The 18,043-nt window shown below is 47.8% G+C and overlaps 2 protein-coding genes across 8 annotated transcripts; one reads left to right on the forward strand and one right to left on the reverse strand.

Annotated features, from left to right (window-relative positions):
- The first annotated feature begins 204 nt into the window (after window positions 1-204).
- On the forward strand, window positions 205-8,525 carry HVCN1 (hydrogen voltage gated channel 1). Of its 6 annotated transcripts, none has more exons than XM_083373802.1 (6): window positions 205-396; window positions 4,284-4,582; window positions 5,387-5,491; window positions 6,261-6,492; window positions 7,129-7,241; window positions 7,665-8,520. In XM_083373802.1, the coding sequence occupies exons 2-6, from the start codon at window positions 4,379-4,381 to the stop codon at window positions 7,737-7,739; spliced, it is 729 nt and encodes a 242-aa protein (XP_083229928.1). In that variant the 5' UTR covers window positions 205-396; window positions 4,284-4,378; the 3' UTR covers window positions 7,740-8,520. The 6 variants fall into 6 exon arrangements, with proteins under 6 accessions (XP_083229928.1, XP_083229931.1, XP_083229930.1 ...); XM_083373805.1 differs by having other exon boundaries at window positions 317-396; window positions 4,340-4,582; window positions 7,665-8,525; XM_083373804.1 differs by lacking the exon at window positions 205-396 and adding an exon at window positions 2,429-2,445 and having other exon boundaries at window positions 7,665-8,521.
- On the reverse strand, window positions 8,459-17,133 carry TCTN1 (tectonic family member 1). Of its 2 annotated transcripts, none has more exons than XM_083373800.1 (13): window positions 16,518-17,133; window positions 15,502-15,622; window positions 14,004-14,134; window positions 13,281-13,453; window positions 12,860-12,944; window positions 12,150-12,259; window positions 11,924-11,944; window positions 11,090-11,215; window positions 10,802-10,927; window positions 10,019-10,143; window positions 9,583-9,736; window positions 9,038-9,163; window positions 8,459-8,617 (listed from the first exon to the last, which is right to left on the reverse strand). In XM_083373800.1, exons 1-13 carry the CDS (start codon window positions 16,804-16,806, stop codon window positions 8,555-8,557), a joined length of 1,650 nt encoding a protein of 549 aa, XP_083229926.1. In that variant the 5' UTR covers window positions 16,807-17,133; the 3' UTR covers window positions 8,459-8,554. The 2 variants fall into 2 exon arrangements, with proteins under 2 accessions (XP_083229926.1, XP_083229925.1); XM_083373799.1 differs by having other exon boundaries at window positions 8,578-8,773.
- Window positions 17,134-18,043: the final 910 nt, after the last annotated feature.

The following is an 18,043-nucleotide window of genomic DNA, read 5'->3' on the forward strand; positions in this document are numbered from 1 at the left end:
GTTCGGTCTACAGCCACAGAGCTGCTAGCTAGCGGCCCCTAGCTTGAAGTGGGGCTAGGACTGGGGTGGGGGGCAAGGAGGGGGTTACGTCACAGCGGGTGGGAAAGACCCTCAAGCTCCCCAGACCCCTCCCACCCTGGGAGCCCCGCGGGGCAGGCAGCCCTGCCCTGGGTTCGCCCCGAGAGCTGGAGCGACCTTTCCGCCGGGATGCGCCGGCAGAGCCCCTGCCCCGATCCCCGCCGCCGCCTCCGCCACCCGGACGGCGCGCTCTGCACCAATGGGGCGGGGGAGGCGGGGACGGCGGCCGGCAGAGGGAGGCGGCGGCCCCACCGGCCAGGCAGGCAGGCAGGCAGGCAAGCGGGCGAGGACTCCCGGAGCGGCTCGCGGCCCCGCACGGTACGGCACGGGGGTTCCGGGAGGGGAGGGAGCCGCCCCGGGCAGGGGCAGCCCCGGCGGGGACCCTCTGCGCCGCTTCCCCCCCCCCCCAGCAGCCCCGGGACGCCGCCGAGGTGCGCAGCCCCGATGCGGGACCCGCTCCGCGCTTGGGGGGAGCTTCCCCCGCCCGCCCCCCGCTCCGCAGCCGGGGAGCAAAGGGAGGCGGGCGAGGCGGGCTCCGCGACAACCCCGCCGACTCCGGACTGACGGACGGAGCGAAGGCCGCCTCCGCTCGCCTGGAAGCGGCCGATGCGGGCCCGGAGGCGGGCGGGGGGGGGAGAGGGAGCCGCTGGCGGGATGACGACCCGCGTCCGAAACCGGCTCCTCCGAGGCGAAGCCCGGTCCGCCTGGGGGGTCTCCCGACTTGGTGAACTTCAACTCCCAGAATTCTCCCTCCAGCAGCTGGCTGGCTGGGCAACTCTGGAGAGCAAGTCGCCGAGTCTGGAGACCCCCCCGCAACGGAGGCAGCGCTGGCGCAGCTGCTCTGGCGACGCCTTTCAGATGAAGCCCTCCCGGGAGAGGCACAGGGGCCCCCAATTTGTTTCTCAAAGGAGAGAAAGGGGAACTTTTTTCACCATTAATAAAGAATAAAAAGGCTGCCTTTTTAACTGCCGAAGGGCCGTTTGCTAAAAAAAAAGGGGGGAAAGAATGGGCAGAGAATATAGATGGAAGCTGGGTGATTCTTTAGGGATGTTAACATACATGACCTCCAACAGGATGTTAGCAGAACTATCAAGCAAGTCGATGACAAAGGGCTGGCTTAAGGCCTGGGAAGTATTGCCCAAAAGCGGAATCTTTTGTCATGTGCAACATTTGATAAAGTGAGTTGAGCCAAAGCAAAAAACAAACAAAAAAAGCCTGGAGAGCAAAGAATGGCTGAAAGCGTAAAAAAAGAGGCATTTTAATTGAGGATGGGGGGGGGACAGTTTTCTGGGCAAGCAAGAGGCCCCGCCCCCAAATTACAGGGCAGAAATGTGAGGAAGGTCGTTGGGGAGGGGTCTTCTAGATCCTAGAAGTTGGGACAGGTCTTTCTTGAAGGAGGAGCAGACAGATTTGCAAGAAAAGTAAATAAATCCCTTGAATTGGTTTCAGTGGAAGACAGAGAATGTTTAACTAGGCAGATTTTTCAGCAAGCTTCAGTGACTTTTCTAGGTGTTTTGGCGTGAACAAGTTACGGTCAGCAAAGCTTGGTCAGCAAAATTGAGAGGTGGGCTCACAAGGCAGGGGAAGATGCCTCCCGGCCTTTGGCTCAGAGTCCCAAATTGGGGGATTCTGGAACGTGGAGGTGCCAGGCTAGGAAGGCAGCCCAGGATAGTGACTGTGAGGGACCAAAGGTTGTACGATTAGCTATTTCCTTGGGTTCGGCAGAGAATTGTGGCTTATTCAACAAACCATAGTTAAACCAGGAGGCAGCATTGCTTATCAACCAGGTGGCTGCCTCTCTTTGCCTCCCCCTTTTAGCACTGAGGGGTAGAGCACCTCTGCCTCTCTTCCCAGGTGAATGAAAGATGGCTAAGTGATAGTTTGTGGGAAGCTAGGATTTCTCCACAATCAACTGGTTTAGTTTGCCAGATGACCCAAGAGTCTTCCTTGAAAGTGAAGTCCCAACTTTTCCAGACAGGTGACAGGTGCAACATGGTTTCATCCCTAACCCTAACCCTAACCCTTCTTTAGAGTTTGGATGGGGTCAATCTTACAACTTTCCAAGGAAACAAGCAAACCAGAATAGGAGCTTTTTAATGCCCAGGAGACCTTAATGTTCTCCTGCATCAGCTATTCTCCCCCCCTTTTTTTCCCATGGGGCTTAGAGCACTAATTGGAGACTCCCGGAGTAGACAACACCGCAACATTTTATTCTGAGTTAAGCACCAGCTGTCAACCTTGCCATTGATGTTTGTAATCCATGATTAATGGCTTAGGATGGTTCTTGAATTTGGGTTTAGTCAAGAAATAGGTATTACTTTCCTTCTTTGGAGCTGCCTTATTTTGAGACCTGGCTGCTATAAATAGGTAAAATCCTGATTTCCGGGGCTGAACTCAACACCGCTTTCTCTTCTACACGACCGTTTGAGAGGATTGCAGGTTGTGTAAGCTTGTCCTAAGCTGATGTTCCCGCCCATCGGTTTGGTCCAACACGTTCAAGTTCAGTAGGAGGGGAGGAGAGGAGAACAGGGCCCACTATGTGAAAAAAGAACAAACTATTTGCGGGTTGTTTTGGGAGAAACATCCGAGATATTTCTTCATGCTTAAAAATAGAACGCCAGCGTTTTGCAATAACCTTGAGTGTTTCAAAAGACTTCCTGGCTGCTTTGCAAGGTGCTCTTTCTCCAGCCCCTAAAGGAGGCTGTTTGTTGCTAGACAATATTCACGATAGCCCCTTCTGGGCAGCAAATAGATAAGTTGATGTTATGATTAGGTCGGAGATCTCTGCATAGCCATGCAAACCCCTCCTTCCAATCACCTGAAATCTATTTACCAGCAGGATCATAAACCAGCATTGACTGGAATTTATTTGACCGGTATGGTACCATAAACAGAGCAGACATCCGTGCCAACTACTTCTCTCAATCAGAGCTGACTCAGGTCGTAGTAAAACCAATCGGTTGCACTTTGGGCTAGTTTGAGCAAGTCCTGCCCCCTCCCAATGGGTCTTCCTTCTGCAGAAGCTTTCCATTGGGGTTCCTCATGCGTGGCGTAGATGCCATCCCAGCCAAGGACAAGGAGAACCGTCCTAGCCATGGTTTGTACCCACAACAAACACCGAGAACTTTTCTAATGGCAGTGCTTGGCTAACCCCAGGTGGGCTTCCCCTCTCCTTCACCCTCCCGGAGTTTTATCAGCAGAAAGGATTGCGACAGAAATGTCTTATGCAAAATAAAGCAAACAGGAAACGTGGGGTTTTTTTGTTCTCCTTTGCCTCTCCTACAAGCCAGCAAAGGTCTCTCTAGCACGGCAGGCAACGACTCTCCGGGGCGGGCTTCGGGGTCCTCGGGCTTGGCTTGAGGTTCCTTGGCAAAAGAGAAACAGGCTGGGCCAGCGGAGAAAGAGACACGGTAAGAGGGGAGCTGCTCTTTGGGGGTGCTCTGAGGATCAGGACTGGCTTCCTGTGTGGTGGTTATATTAATTCTCTTCTTCTTAAAGGTAGCATTTTCACAATGCTTCCCCTAAAAGGATCCCTTGTTTTATTTCTCTTTGCGGCGTCCGTAGGAGAGGTTGGTTTCTTTTTAAAAAGGCACATAATTCCAGGGCTTTTTTCAATAGTGATTCAAGGGTAGAAATAGTTCATTAGGGAAGTAGCAAATTTCCTGGGGATGGTGAGGATGATTTGTTAAAACTGTTATCTGACTGTCAATGACTCTGGGTGGATGCCTTTGAGTAGAGCCTGGGTTGTTGTTCTCTGCTGGGGAGGTGCCCTACATTTGGTTTTCTGCACTGAGTAAGGATCTGGACTCAGTAACCTAAACCAGGGGTCTCAGAACTCAGCAACTTTAAGACCTGTGGACTTCAACTCCCAAAATCCATGCTGGCTAGGGAATTCAGGGAGTTGAAGTCCACAAGTTTATTTATTTATTTATTTATTTATTTATTTATTTATTTATTTTATTTGTTTTATATACCGCCCTTCTCCCGAGGGACTCGGGGCGGTGTACAGAGCAACGTATGTATACAGTTAAACAATATTAAAAACAGATGAACCCCAAGAGCTGTCAGGCCAGGCCGGCCTGTTGGAACAAGTAAGTTTTTAAGTCACGCCGGAAAGTGCCAAGTATGCCCTGAAAAAACGATCATTTTAGTTGGATGATTCTTCCTTTCTCCCTCTTTTTATCTGTCCGTGAATGCATTCCTAGGAAGGTGACTGACTGAGCCTTGACTAACCAGGATGGCTTGTGATCTGCTTCTGCAGCTGTTCTCCGGGGGGGTGATGTACTTTTGAGCCACCACCATGTCGATGTATCTGAAGCACTTCACGGTGGTGGGAGATGACACTGCCCAGTGGAACAACGACTACAAGAAATGGGAGGAGGAAGAGACAGAGGAGGAAGGAGAAGGAAAGGCCAGCGAGGTTGCGGTGAAAGTCGAATCGGCACCCAGGCGTCCAACCTTCAGAGATGTCATGAAGAGGATGTTCCAGTCCCACAAGTTCCAGGTATGGATGGGAGACTCTTCAGATAACGGTCGCCATGGGCTCCCTCATCAGGGTTTGGTTGTCACACGAGCAAAGAGAGATGCTGATATTCCTGAGTGCCACCTTGTCACTTGATTCTGGCGCTGTGTTGTTCCACTTGGTCTTAATCATGGATTGTTGGTCAATCGTCACTGGATTGGATCTGCAGAGTTTCTTAGCTCGTGGACAGTGGTATCCAAATCCCAGGTATGGTTTGTGCCATGCACTGGTCCAAAACCAAAAAAAATCACGTTCTGCTATAATTAGCCATGTGAGCTTAGCCAGTCTTGGTTTACGTATCAAACCAAATAAGTAAATTATGGCATCCCATGGTTTTTCAATCAGGTTTATTATCATTGTGGGGTCCTTGCTGCTCTCTGAGGTTGGCTGTTTTCTTGTAGACGTCTCATTACCAAGCTAGGTATCATCATCAGTGCTAGTAAGGGGGTAGGCTTTGCACTCTATAGATTAGTGGTTTGCCCTGTCAGATGAGAGTTGATGGGAGTGGACTTGGTGGTTCCTTGGTTGGGTGGTTGTTTATCTGAGTTGGGTTACCATTCCTGGTTTTCCAGTCAGGAGTCCAATGCTTTAACCAGTATTTCTCAGTCTGGGCCACTTCAAGATGTGTGGACTTCAACTCCCAGAATTCCCCAGCCAACACTTGTGTGTTGGACTTCGGTTATATTCACTGCTACCATAAACGGGAGCCGACCTCAATATCCGGTGATGGGTTTCCAAGAATGTGTTATTGTTTTGACCTGAATGCTCTCTCCCTTTTCCTCCCAGATCCTGGTGGTTTGCCTGGTGATCTTGGATGCGGTGCTGGTGCTGGGAGAGCTGCTTTTGGACCTGAAGATCATTCATCCCGACCAAGAGGAGATTGCACCAAAGGTGAACGAAGGGTGAATGGAGGAGACTCTCCAGACAGGAGTGGCCTTAAGATCAGCCAGAAGGTTGTGGTGGGAGTCGCATCCAGGCTCTCTGTATTTGAAAAAGAAGAGAGAGCAGATTTTGAACCCTTCATGCAAAGCTAAGCTTGAATGAGTCCGCCGGAACTGAAGGTTTTTCACGGGTTGGGATAAGAGCACATACATTTTTCTCGTCCCGTACAATTGGAAAACAAACAGGGTAAAGTAAGGAGAAACTCCAGAACTGTAGACCAAGATTGAAAAAATGCTGAACTGAATGTAGTGACTGATGACTGGTTTTCACACTTACAACAGCACCCCCGTGGTCATGTGACCCAAATTTTGGGGCTTGACAACTGGCGTATGACAGTTGCAGCATCCCAGGGTCACGTGATCGCCACTTGGGACTTTCCTAGCTGGGTACCGGACAAGCAAAGTCAGTGGGGGAAGCCAGATTTGCTTAACAATCTCGATTCGTGGTTCCTTTAACTGTGGCAAAAAAAGGTCCTAAAATGGGGCACGACTGACTTAACTGCCTTGCTGAGCAACAGAAATTCTGGGCTCCGTTGTCGTAATTCAAGGGCTACCTGTACGCATTACATCTTCCCGCACAAGGCTAATCGTAATAATGTTAAAAATGGTAAAGAGCAATTGTGTCTTCCTGAGGGGTCCTGCCTTGTGTCATCCCCAACGCCACCACCACCCTGCTGTGTCCTGGGTGGCTTTTTCAGCCCCTTCTGTGCCCCCCCCAGGTGCTTCACTACCTGAGCCTCTCCATCCTGTCCCTCTTCCTGGTGGAAGTCAGCTTCAAGCTCTTCACCTACCGCCTGGAGTTCTTCCACCACAAGTTCGAAGTGCTGGACGCCCTGGTGGTGGTGGTCTCCTTCATCCTGGACATCGTGGTCCTCTTCCAGGAGCATCAGTTTGAAGCGCTCGGCCTGCTGATCCTGCTCAGGCTGTGGCGAGTGGCCAGGATCATCAACGGTACGTCTCGAAAGCAGGATGGGAATTAAACTCCGTGTCCTCTTTATCCGAGGATGACAGAAACCCTTTGAGTTTCCTCCTCCTCCTCCAGAACTTTTTCCCTACTTCCCCCGTCTACCAAGGCTGCCTTTACACAACGCCCCCTGCTTTGCCAAAGGCCGTTGGTTCAATGGGTGGGCTCTCAGAGGCCTGATCCCACGGGAGACCCCCGAATAACAAAGTTGGAAGGGACCTCGGGGGTCTTCCAGTCCAAGCCCTGCTCAACCGGGAAACTCCCTACCATTTCAGACAAATTTGACTAATCTCTTTTTAAAACCTCCAGTGTTGGAGCGCCCACAGTGTCTGAAGAAAGCCCTTGCACTGGTTAATTGTTCTCACTGCCGGTAAATTTCTCCTTAGATCTAAGTTGGTTCTCTCCTTGATTACTTTCCCTCTTTCTGAGAACCGATAAGAGAACTAGAAAGTTTTAAGTTAGCCTCCCAAGTTTGTCAATGTTTATAGGATCCCAGCCCTCCCTCCGTTCCCTTTTCTGCCATGCCTTCCTAAGCAGGTGGTTTGCTGTAAATGTTTTGCAACGCTAATTTTTAAGTGGCTGATAGTTTAGGGAACTGTTCTGCCCTTCAATTCTATCTGCAGGGATAATCTTATCGGTGAAGACCCGCTCAGAACAGCAGATCTCCAAACTGAAGCAAGCCAATTTACAGTTGAGTGCCAAAGTCCAGCAGCTGGAAGGCAGCTGTGCGGAGAAGGTAAGTTTCTAATTCCTTCAAGAGGGTGGCCCTGACCCGGCTGAAACGACAGGATTTCTAGCCTACTTGCCACTAAATTTATTCCAACGTTAAGGGCACAGCTTGGATTCTGCTCTTAGAAGTGCCCAGAACCTGCCCCCCCCCGCCCCTTCCCCCCCATCAAATATAAAATGTAGCCAGGAAGAAATGAAAGGAAAAGAATCAATACGGAAAACTGAGAATTCAGATGTCATGTTTTTATTTAATAGTTAAAGAGACAATTGCTCGTAGGCTTCCTTCAGAGCTTTTAAATTCCACTTTCCTTCTTTCTGTTCATGTTTTTCTCCCCCAAATTGGATAAGGGCTGTTGATAAAAACATGCATCCAAGGCCTGAGGGACACAAGAAACACACACACACCCCATTTCTTTTTTTTCTTCAACAGGAAACAGAGATTGAAAGGCTGAACAATCTTTTGAAGCAACACGGGCTACTCAGCCGGTCCAAACAAGATGCCTGAATTGGACCTTGGGGGGAGGGGGGGCAATCTCTTTTGTGGATTCTGCTCCGGCCCCGAGAAGCTACTTCACGTTTACAGGGTGACCTTGGTAAAAATATCCTTTGGCACATTACTCAGCACCGGCTCCTTTCCTCCAAGGCTGATGCCCTTCAGATAGAGTGGACACTGCCTGCTGCCCTCCCCCTAGTCATGCTTGGGGGGTGGGGGTGGAGGGCACTTAGCTGCCCTAGATCTCTTTGGGAGACCCAGAGTGGTAGAACAGCTTCAGCGCTCTAAAATGACCTGTGCCGTTCTTTCCTGTACAGCTCTACAGTTTCGCAAGACTTACTGGAAATAATGTAATAAATTCAAATCCATATTCAGAGGGGGCCTCCGATAATTCACAAAAGCTACAGCTGTAGCAGCCGGAAGAGGTTTCTAATGCACAGGGCAACATCCTTCTCCCTTGCCCCCCCCCCATTTCAGAATTCTTTTATTTTTCTTGTGCCCTTTTGAGCGTCTGACATATGGGCTCCATTAACTATTGCATGATCTTATGTTCCTGAAGACCCCATTATACTCGATCCTGGGCACAGCAAGCAAAGCTCTCCAATCTGGGGCCGGCTGAAGGCATGGATTTCAACTCCCAGCCTTCCCATCTGCATGTCTCTCTCGTGCCTCGGTCCACCTTCGCTCGTGAACTAGCAGCAGCAGCAGCAAGACAGTCTTCCACCAAACTCCTCCCTCTTAATTCCAGTTGGGAGACCTCCGGAAGTGGATGCTGGCAGAAACGGCTTTGGCCTCCGCTCATGTTGATGCAACAACTGTTTTCAACTTCAGCGTGGATCTGAAGAAAAGTTCCCACTTTTTAAAAAACGAAGCTGGTGTCTTTGGATTTTCTGCAGGTGGTTTTAAACAAAAGGGAAGAAAAAATCAAAGGGCAGGTGGGCCTCAATGGTGGGCCAGGCCTTGTATCCTGGCTGGGCAGCGGCAGAGATATCAACAAAGGAAACAGAGCTGAGTATCTGGACGATGCTTTCACTTCCTGAATCGACCTGCAAGATGAGAGAGAGAGAGAGAGAGGGAGAGAGAGAGAGAGAGAGAGAGAGAGAGAGAGAGACTTCAGTGCCCAGAATTCCCCAGCCAGCCATGCTGCAAGGTGCCAAGGTTACCCCCTTCAGAAGAGAAAGGCAGTTTTATTAGGCAGATGTCTTAACACCCACAGACACTACCTTGCGATCACGGAATGAGTGCGCCAAGTTAAAAATAAGCTCCCAGTGTTCTTCCATCCCCTCCCTTCACAGAAGATCCCCACCCACCTTGGGTAAGGCAGCCGTTGTGACGATCACCGTGAGGCTCTCGATTTTAGCCTGGGGGTTAACCAAGGAGCCGTATTTAGTCCACTTCACTTCCATTTCAAAGGACACCGGGATTTCACAGGTGGCCTGAAACAGTCAGACGTTCTTCCGTCACAAGCCCCGCTTTGCATGAGGGGGAGCCACCACCACCACCCCGTTCCTCTTCCCCCCCCCGCTAAGCATGCAGGATGTCACCTACTGCACTTTGTCCCATAAACAGGCCTTGGAGCATTTGAGTCATCTATGAGAGTGCATAAAATTGTTGGATAAGAATGAAAGCTGCACCCAAACTGCGTGGGGACATCAGTAAATTTCCCAGCAGCTTTTTGTGCAGTGTTCTGGATTATTATTTATTTTTTATTTTGCCTACATAGCATATATCCTGTTCCATAGTCTTATCGGCATCCCCCAAAATAGTCTTGGGATAGTGTTTCTCTTCCAGGATGGTTCTTGGGGTAAAGAAAACATCCACCCAGATGTTAGCCAGGGTTAGTCTGACTTCTTACCGGTTTGGTGGAATTGTAAGAGATTTCAACCCAGTCTGGTCCATTCTGAGGCAAGGAATCTCCAAAAGAGGCCACAAAGTCTGGAAAGGTTTGGCCCTTCAACACCCTTAGGAGCTCTGGAGCCAGAAGCGTACAGTCGACACTGTTGGTAATTCTTCAAGAAAGAAAATTGCCATCAGCAACCCTGGGGTGGGTGTCTGCGTAACTTTATATAAATCTGCCTGTGGAAAAGCTAAGCAACAGCAGGCTTGTGTTCTTTTAAAAGTTGGGATGAGGTTACCAATAACTGCCATGGCAATGTCTGGAGTCAGAAATAAGCAGGGGAAAGATGGAGGAGTCTTCCCCAATGTGGGCAGTGAACTACACATCCGCCTTCCCAGCATCCAAGTAAGGAGGGGAGACAACATGTCATAAAGATAGTAGGCTTATGCCTTACCGCACTTTGCATCCAGACATCATATTGTACCCAAACAGTACTGGGGTTCGGCTCCCTTCCGCCCGGAAACAGTCCTGGGCTGTGGTGCTTTTCATCATGGTCAGCTGGCTTCCTTCGTTCAAACTCTGAATGACACCAGGGGTGAATGCGAGCGAGTGAAGGAAAAACAAGGTTTAGGTGCAGCAGCCCGGCTTAGCTTTGGCGAAGAGCTGTGGTTTCTTTAATCATGGATTACTGAATTAGCCCCAGTTAGTTGGATTTGCACAATATAGGAGTTGTGGCAGGACAGGCACAAGAAGTGGCAGAACTGGTCCAGAAACAAAAGCTGAGCTCAGCTTCGCAATACCAGCTACACGGATCATCCTCAACTTACAACGATTCATTTAGTGACTGTTCGAAGTTACAATGGCACTGAAAAAAGTGACTGATGATCATTTTCCCACGCTTATGACTTTTGCAGCGCCCATTTCCCAGGGTGAATTTTGCTTAAATAATGGAGGAAAAAAGGATATCCAGTTGATCTAAATCCAGCTCTTATGGGTAACCCAACAAGATAACCTGGGCTTCCACTGAAAGGAACAGGCTGAGTATCTTGCTATTAAAAAAGGGGAAAAAAACACACATAAATGTTGCAAATTAGTAGCTATTATTATTCCAATGACCTGCAGTAAAGAAAGAGAGCTGGAATTTAAATATAAATCTTTAAGGACGCTTCCCCCTTCCTTTTGAGAAAGTTTCCAGTGCTCTGGGGGAGATTCAAAATTCACATAATTTAGGAGTTACCTGTACGAAACGGACAGCAAAGGTTTGCTGCAGAAAAGCAGCGCTGATGTGAACTGTCCCCAGAACCAGCGAGACGGCTGCCCCCACGATTTCACCTGCTTCAGTAAAGGTAATGAGGTAACTGGCCTGCAAAGCAAGGGGGATTTACTTTATTTGACTTATGTGTTGCCCAAACTCCAAATCCACTCTAGGTGGCTCGCAACGCCTGGCTTTTGTATGGCTCTCAGTGTAAAAACCAAACCTATTACCAGAATAAAGGCCTGAAACGAGACGGCGAGGGCTGCTTACCTCAAGAACAAGATTGCTGCACGACTGATCCTTTGACACAGGGAGCAACACAAGATCTGCATCAGCCAGGCGAGTGCGCAGTCCCTCTGGCGTCTGAACCGTGATGGACTGGATGGTGACGTTAACCTGAAAAGATTCATAAGGAACAACCACTTTGTACAAGTTTAATTTGAACACAGGCAGGATTCAGACACTACGGCTGGTGGTTTAGGCCTAGGGTGTAGTTTGTTCAAACTATGATTAAACCACAGGTTAGCATAATATACGAATTGAACCACATACACACTGGTGACCCAAAAGCCCCAGGAAAGAGCAGGGAAATTTATCTGGAAAATATATATATATATATTCCCCCTTATCCTCTTATGCAAACTGACAGTGTTCAAGGAAAAATTGACATACTCCTTTTTAAAAAAAAAACCCTATCTTGGGAAGTGTTTTTTGCTCTGGAATGGGTGAAATGTTTTAAGGTAAAATTTTACTCATTATGCACTGTAAGAAAAATCTTAATAAGATCAAACAGAGGGCTGATTAGTTTCCGTTTCCCCCCAGGAAGCAAAGGCAGCAGAGAAGCACCAGCTGCTCTGTCTCCTGTGCCCCATCCAGACGCATCCTTGGCCTGCACCTGCCTGCTTCCCAGGAAGCAACTCTGCTTCGCAACGGTTTTCAAATTCACCCACAAAAACAGAGATGTCACTTGGAAGATCCACCTAGCGACAGCCGCCCCGTTATTTCTTAATTATAATGGGAGAGTTGCCATTGAGTATCATTAAGTACAATCTGCCTACAGATGCATCGCAAATGGCTCAAAGTCGGAATTAAAATCAAACTTACTGTGCGGCTGGAATTTGGTACCTAATGGGAATAAGAAAAGAAGTCAGCTGAAGCATTGCCACATATTGTGCAAAGGACAAGCTGCTCGGTCTTGTCCCAACCTCTGGGCATCCGTGCCAGAAAACTCTTTTCTCTCTGAGTGACAAATAAACCAGCAGTTCTGACTTCACATCCCACCCTTCCATTTGTTTAGTGCGCTCTGAAGGCTCCCAAAATAAGCGCTTACCGCCAAGATGCTAAAATTGGTGTAAAACAGCATGCTGAGTTCGGAAAGGGCGGCACACTCCTCCATGTTGATCACCGTGTTGCATTTTTCAACCTGGGCCATTAAGAAGCCTGGAGAAAGGAGCAAAGAGGAGGAGTCAGAGGGAAATCTTCAGTTTGGTGAAGACTACGTCCATTTGAGGGACTAAATCAAAAGCCCAGCAAAGCTTGGCTTAAGACTGGGCTCCATTGCAACAAGCTGCCTTTTCTACAACTCTCTCCTTGTGGCCAGTATTAATGTACACACGCTCCCCCTTGTTTACTTAGAAAATGTTCTACTTTTGGGCTCCAGAGGCACCAAAGGAAGTTAAGATTAATTCAGGTTAGAAACTTATGATAAAAGACGACTCATTTGACATTGTCTCATCCAAACCTCCGTTCCTCATATCAGGCCTCAGCCCCATCTAGCTGAGGATGATGGCTGTGGTAATAAGGATACTCTAACTTGGGTGTCAACCTGAACCAGAGATGAAACGGAGGTGTAGTTTATCAATCCCAGGATCTTCTGCCTACAGCTCAGAAAACTAAGCCCCTATCTCACGTTTGTGTTTTACTGATATCCACTAAGTATGCAGAGATTCAGGTCTGTGCTTCAAAGCTGGCCTGGAACTCTTAGAAACACTAGTCCTTCAAAGAAAAATTTGCTCTAGAAAGAAGAAGCTGTTCTCTGACCTGCAGGATTCTCATGAGCACAATGGGAAAAAAGTGGAGCAGGCAGCCTCAGAACGCCGTTGGTTGTCTGAATGAGATCCTTAAACTGCCAAAGGAAAAGAAAACAAGCTTCATTTTCTACCAGGAAGAAGACACTTGGTCACTGTTCATCCCTGGGAAGCTTTTGCTTGGCCCTCCCCAATCCTGATGATCAGGCTGTGGGAAACTGCTTAGACCAAGGGTCTTCAAACCCGGCCTTTTTATGACTCATGGACTTCAATTCCCAGAATTCCTCAGCCAGGCAGTTGAAGTCCACGAGTCACAAAAGGGCTGGGTTTGAAGACTCCTGGCTTAGACAAAGTTTAAGGCCGCTGCATTTGTCCCCTGGACAACAATCTCATGTGGCTTCAAGAGAGAGGATGTGCAAAGAGGGTCTCTTTACTTTGTATCTGCTGGCGTCGTTTGCACCAGCCTCTCGCGGTGGTGTCTGTGACTCTGCTTCCGGTGCTAGTTCCTTTCCAGTAGCAAAGCTGCCCCTGTCAAATTCTTGAAGGAGCCTATCGAAATTCTGCAGAGTGGGTATTTCTGGAGCTTGGAAGGAAAAGCCAGCTTTATCTGGGAAAAGAAAAGAAAAAGAAAAAAGTTTCAGAAGTTGAGTAAATGCATCGGGGCATTTCAGAACTAGATCCCTGCGCATCCCGAGCATTGTGGTCATATGGGGGAAAAAAAACCTCGCTACTTGTTCAACATCTTAATTGCTACCCACGGCTGCCTTTCTCTCTTCAAAAATGAAAGGAATCACACTGCAACAATAAAGGTTCATCTTTGGGCTTAACTCAAAGCTTCAGAATGGGGGCAGACTATATAGAATTTATATTGATGTTGCAAGTCATGGACGGGATTAGAACAAAAACCCATTTTATTGGAATTAAATATTTCATATGGTTTCCAAACTTGGTTGGCTGAGGAATTCTGGGAGATGAAATCCACAAGTTGTAAAGTTGCCAAACTTGGAGACTCCTGATCTAGATGGGCACCCACCTCAACAAGTGACTGTGTTTTCACACACACACACACACACACACACACACACCCCAATCCTACCCCAGTAGTCTGCTTATCCTTAGAGTGACTATTCAGCAAGGCTTAATTTTGTTCTACTTACAATTGGAGGTCTGAAGGCAGAACACAGAAGGGTTGACTTTTTCAACTAGCTGAAATAGCCTTTCTGGAGGCTGAACTGATTGATCTATTGAATAGCGGGCTTCTGTTTGCTTGCAGAAATGCCTGTCACCTCTAGAGAAAAGAGAAGCTTGTCAACATTTAACCTTTTTTACATACAGGAATGCCTTTTTTCCTACATGGAGGAAAAAATGGTTGTTGAAACAAGGCACATAAATGATTTAAAAAACCCTCTGAAATCCAACTGCCATGTGCAAACGGTCAGTAGCACAAAAGGGCTTTTAAAAATATTTTACACAATGTAAAAAGAAGGTGTCAAATATTCAGCTGCATCTTCCAGAAACCTATGCATGCAACCAATCTGTGCCTCTCTATTGATAAGGTGGGTACTTGATTTCATAGGTAAAAATTCATCTAGTAGTCAGCTTTGTCTCTGGCATATCTGTTCTCAAAATACTGAGTATAGGTGGCAATTGGCACTGGGCGCAAATAAGAGCCAGGATTAATCCCTGGGGTGGCACAATTCTTGTTCCAAAGAGCTGAGGACAATTTTCTGCAAGGAGACATGGTGAGGTGTTGTGAGGGAAAAGAAAGCAGTTGGTTAAATGAAGCCAGTGGTTTGAACAGGCCTGTGAAGTAGAGATGGGTCTGTAGAAAGGGCTGCAAAATCTGTCTTGGGAAGCTGCAACAGGAAACTCGCTGGCATATTGATATTTAAATAGGACATTGCTAATCCACAAAAGGTTTAATTTAGTTGTCAAGTTCACAATGCATAAGAACAACAGAGGTGAAAGAAGCTGTGGAAAGGAGAGTGGTTAGGCTGCCAAAAAGGAAATGGCCTACAGAACAAATAACAATAAAGCACGATGCAGATTGTAATGGGTTACTAATAGTGCACACAGTATTCAAAAATGCACCCCTAAAAATATCTTGATAGCCATGGAGGTATTGTTCTAATATGGAGAAGTAGCAAAAATACTCTACCACTGTTGTTTTTGAAACCAGGGACATTAAATTGGGCACAGAAATGCAAGCAAGTGGCAATTCTGTTGTGTAAAGTGCTAATGCAGACTTTAGCAAATTTGCAGTGTTCAAATGATCGAATCCGCTATATACCTAGCTGCAAAAACCTCTCTGCAAGCAAGTCTCACAGGTTAAGAAAAGCTTTCTCCCAGCACCCTGCTTTTTCACTTCACAGGCTCTGCGACTCAGTAAAGCTTTTAATGAAACACCTCTGCCCTCTGTATTCTGCACTGGGACTATTTTAGAGAAGACTGTGCCCCTTCAAAAGCTGCTTATTTGAACCACATCCTATTTTCATTCTATTAATATACATTTTTTTTAATCTCGAGAGACATTGCAGCAGGAGCGGCATCCTCAATTTGCTATTCTGATGTGGCAAGTTCAAACAGAGTGCATTAGAGATCTCTGTGGAAACATCTAAATGCATATTTGCGTCAGTCTATAGCATGTGCACTTACGTGACAACGGGAACGGAACATGCGGTAAAAACACTGAAATCCGCAGCCGTGCAAACAGGATCGCAACAACAGTTTATGTCACATTGATCCTCCAGCAGGTCACAGGCGCAGAGCTCAATCACTGAAAAAAAGATGGGACAACAATGGTAGTGAATAGTTAAGTAATAATAATAACCCTGAATGCAATTTCAAAACATCTGGAGCACCCCTTGAATGCCATCAGCACTGACAAATCTCATCAATCAATTGCAAAAGGCAGATTGACTTAGAACAGCTGACATCCCATGATGACACCTTTTGACACCATCAAAAAACATCTGCTTATTCCGGGTCCTCGAAAGGTCTCTCGATAGGTGGATTAAAATGTCACATTAAGACTGAACATCTGGCTGACTGTGCAATGAACCATAATTTATTAAATATACATGCCCCACCTCCCGACTGCCAAAAACAGTAAAAATCATTTTGCATGAACTATTTTAATTCAGAGCAATTGGACGAAAATAATTTCAGATCAAGGGTTCTTTTCTTATAGCCATATAAATCTGGAATTTACCAAGGAGAAAAACTATGGAAATAGGGCCATAGATAAGGCTGCTCTGGCAGAGCGCCAGATGTCAATGACCGACAACTAAGGTTTTGTTTTTTTAAAAGTCATATTATTGTGCTTCCATTGCTTATTTTTAGTGTTTTATTCCTTTGGTATTGTTATCTTTACGCTTTTTATAATTTTTCCGTTTTATTCTTGCAAGCCGCCAAGAGTAGCCCCATGGCAACCTAGGCGGCAAATAAATTTAGCAAATAAATAAAATAAACTCCCATAATCCTTAGGGCTCGCTTCCTATGGCCTAGGATGCTGGGAACTGTAGTCTGCCGTGCCATCCTATGAAGGGACAGCCAGACCCCTCCGCTCCTCCCGCCAGCTTCTTTCGCCTCTCTGCCGGAAGCGCCCGTCCAGGAGTCCGGCATGACTGCTCCTGTCCACGGAGGCTCCATCAGTCCCACAGGAGACCCACCCTTGGTCACGGGCGCCGGCCACGGGCCGACACGAGGCGGCGTTTGGGAAGAGGTGAGAGGCGGACTGGATGCCTCGACGGCGCCCGCCGTCGAGATCGCCTGGCTCAGGGGCGAAGGAGGAGGGGGCTCTGTTGTCGACCCCGCCACGGTGCTTCCGCCCGGACTGGTGGACGGAGGGGCTTCGCTCGTCGGCCCGTCCGTGGACGGGCAAACCCCCGGCAGCAGCAACAGGAACAAAGCGGAGCGCCTGAGTAGAAGCGGCGATGCCGGCCCGCCTGGACGCCTCATCCCGCCTGCCAGGCCGCAGCGGCCTAGGCCTCAGTTGGACGCCCGGCGCTGGTAACCATGGAGACGCACAAGGTACGCTGGGAGCCTTCGGAGCTCTAGGAGGCCATGGGCGGGTGAACTGCGCTCGAAGCATGTCGGGAAGGCGTTGCCAGGGAACGGCTTGACGTTTAGCCCCCCCCCTCCAGAAGCATTTTTTTCCTTGTTAGGAATTCTGGGACTTGTAGTCTCACCAGCTTTTGGTCCACTTCCCACAAGGAACCCAGTAATTCTGCTTTATGTTATTCAACTGACAGCACCAGGCTTCGTGTTATCAAGTCTGGGGGACACGATGGGGCTGTGAGAGGCTTCAACAAGAATGGAGGAGTTACAGGCAGAGATATTGTTAAAAAACAGTAACTGCTCACTCAAAAGTCTAAGTGGGGGTGTCCAATCTTGGCCAGCCCAAGTTTAAGACCTGTGGACTTCAACTCCCAGAATTCCCCAGCCAACATGGGACTTAAAGTTGTGATCCTTACAGAAGGAAATATTTGTAGCTCAGAGATGAAATGAGTCCATGCGCTGATGTTCTCTAGTTTGGTTATTAAATGTCTGTAAGGAAATAACCAAGTTCAGAGAGCATCAAGAACCCCACGGTTCTCCTCCTCCTCCTTATAAACCCCATTCTTTTAGCACTGATGTGATGTTGTCCAGTTTGGTAATGAAACATCTGCAAGAAAACAACCAAACTCAGAGCACTCAGGGACCCCTTAAAGTTGTGTTTTGGTTTTTGGAAAGCTCAATTAGCACCTGAGTGGCTGGACTTGAAGGGCAGCTGCTGTCTGGAACAGTGTCCTCTGAATAGCTCCCATCCCAATGATGCTCAGAAAATGGCTAAGAACGTGGCTATTCTCCCAAGTCTTTGGATACAGTGGTGTTGAGTTGTCATTGGTCATGGATTGTTTTAGCTGAATATCTCTGACTTTCTTGATTGTTCTTGCTTTCAAAACTGTAAGCCATCCAGAATCTTGTGCAGCCAGGGGCTTCTACACTGTAAAATTAAATTAAATGTTCCTCTGGTTACTAAATGAAAAATTCCCTTTGTCAATCAAGGTCCCAAGAGGGAGCGTTTAATTTTCCTGACTCTAACTTCACCGTTTGAGCAGCAGAGGGAGTATGGTACCAGAAGGTATTTTGACAGTCATAAGAAAGCTAGCAAATACCCACTGCATAGGAACAAAATGAGGAAACTTTTTAAAAA

Source organism: Vipera ursinii (genome assembly GCF_947247035.1).
Source record: "Vipera ursinii genome assembly, chromosome: 14".
NCBI classification, from domain to species: Eukaryota; Metazoa; Chordata; class Lepidosauria; order Squamata; family Viperidae; genus Vipera; species Vipera ursinii.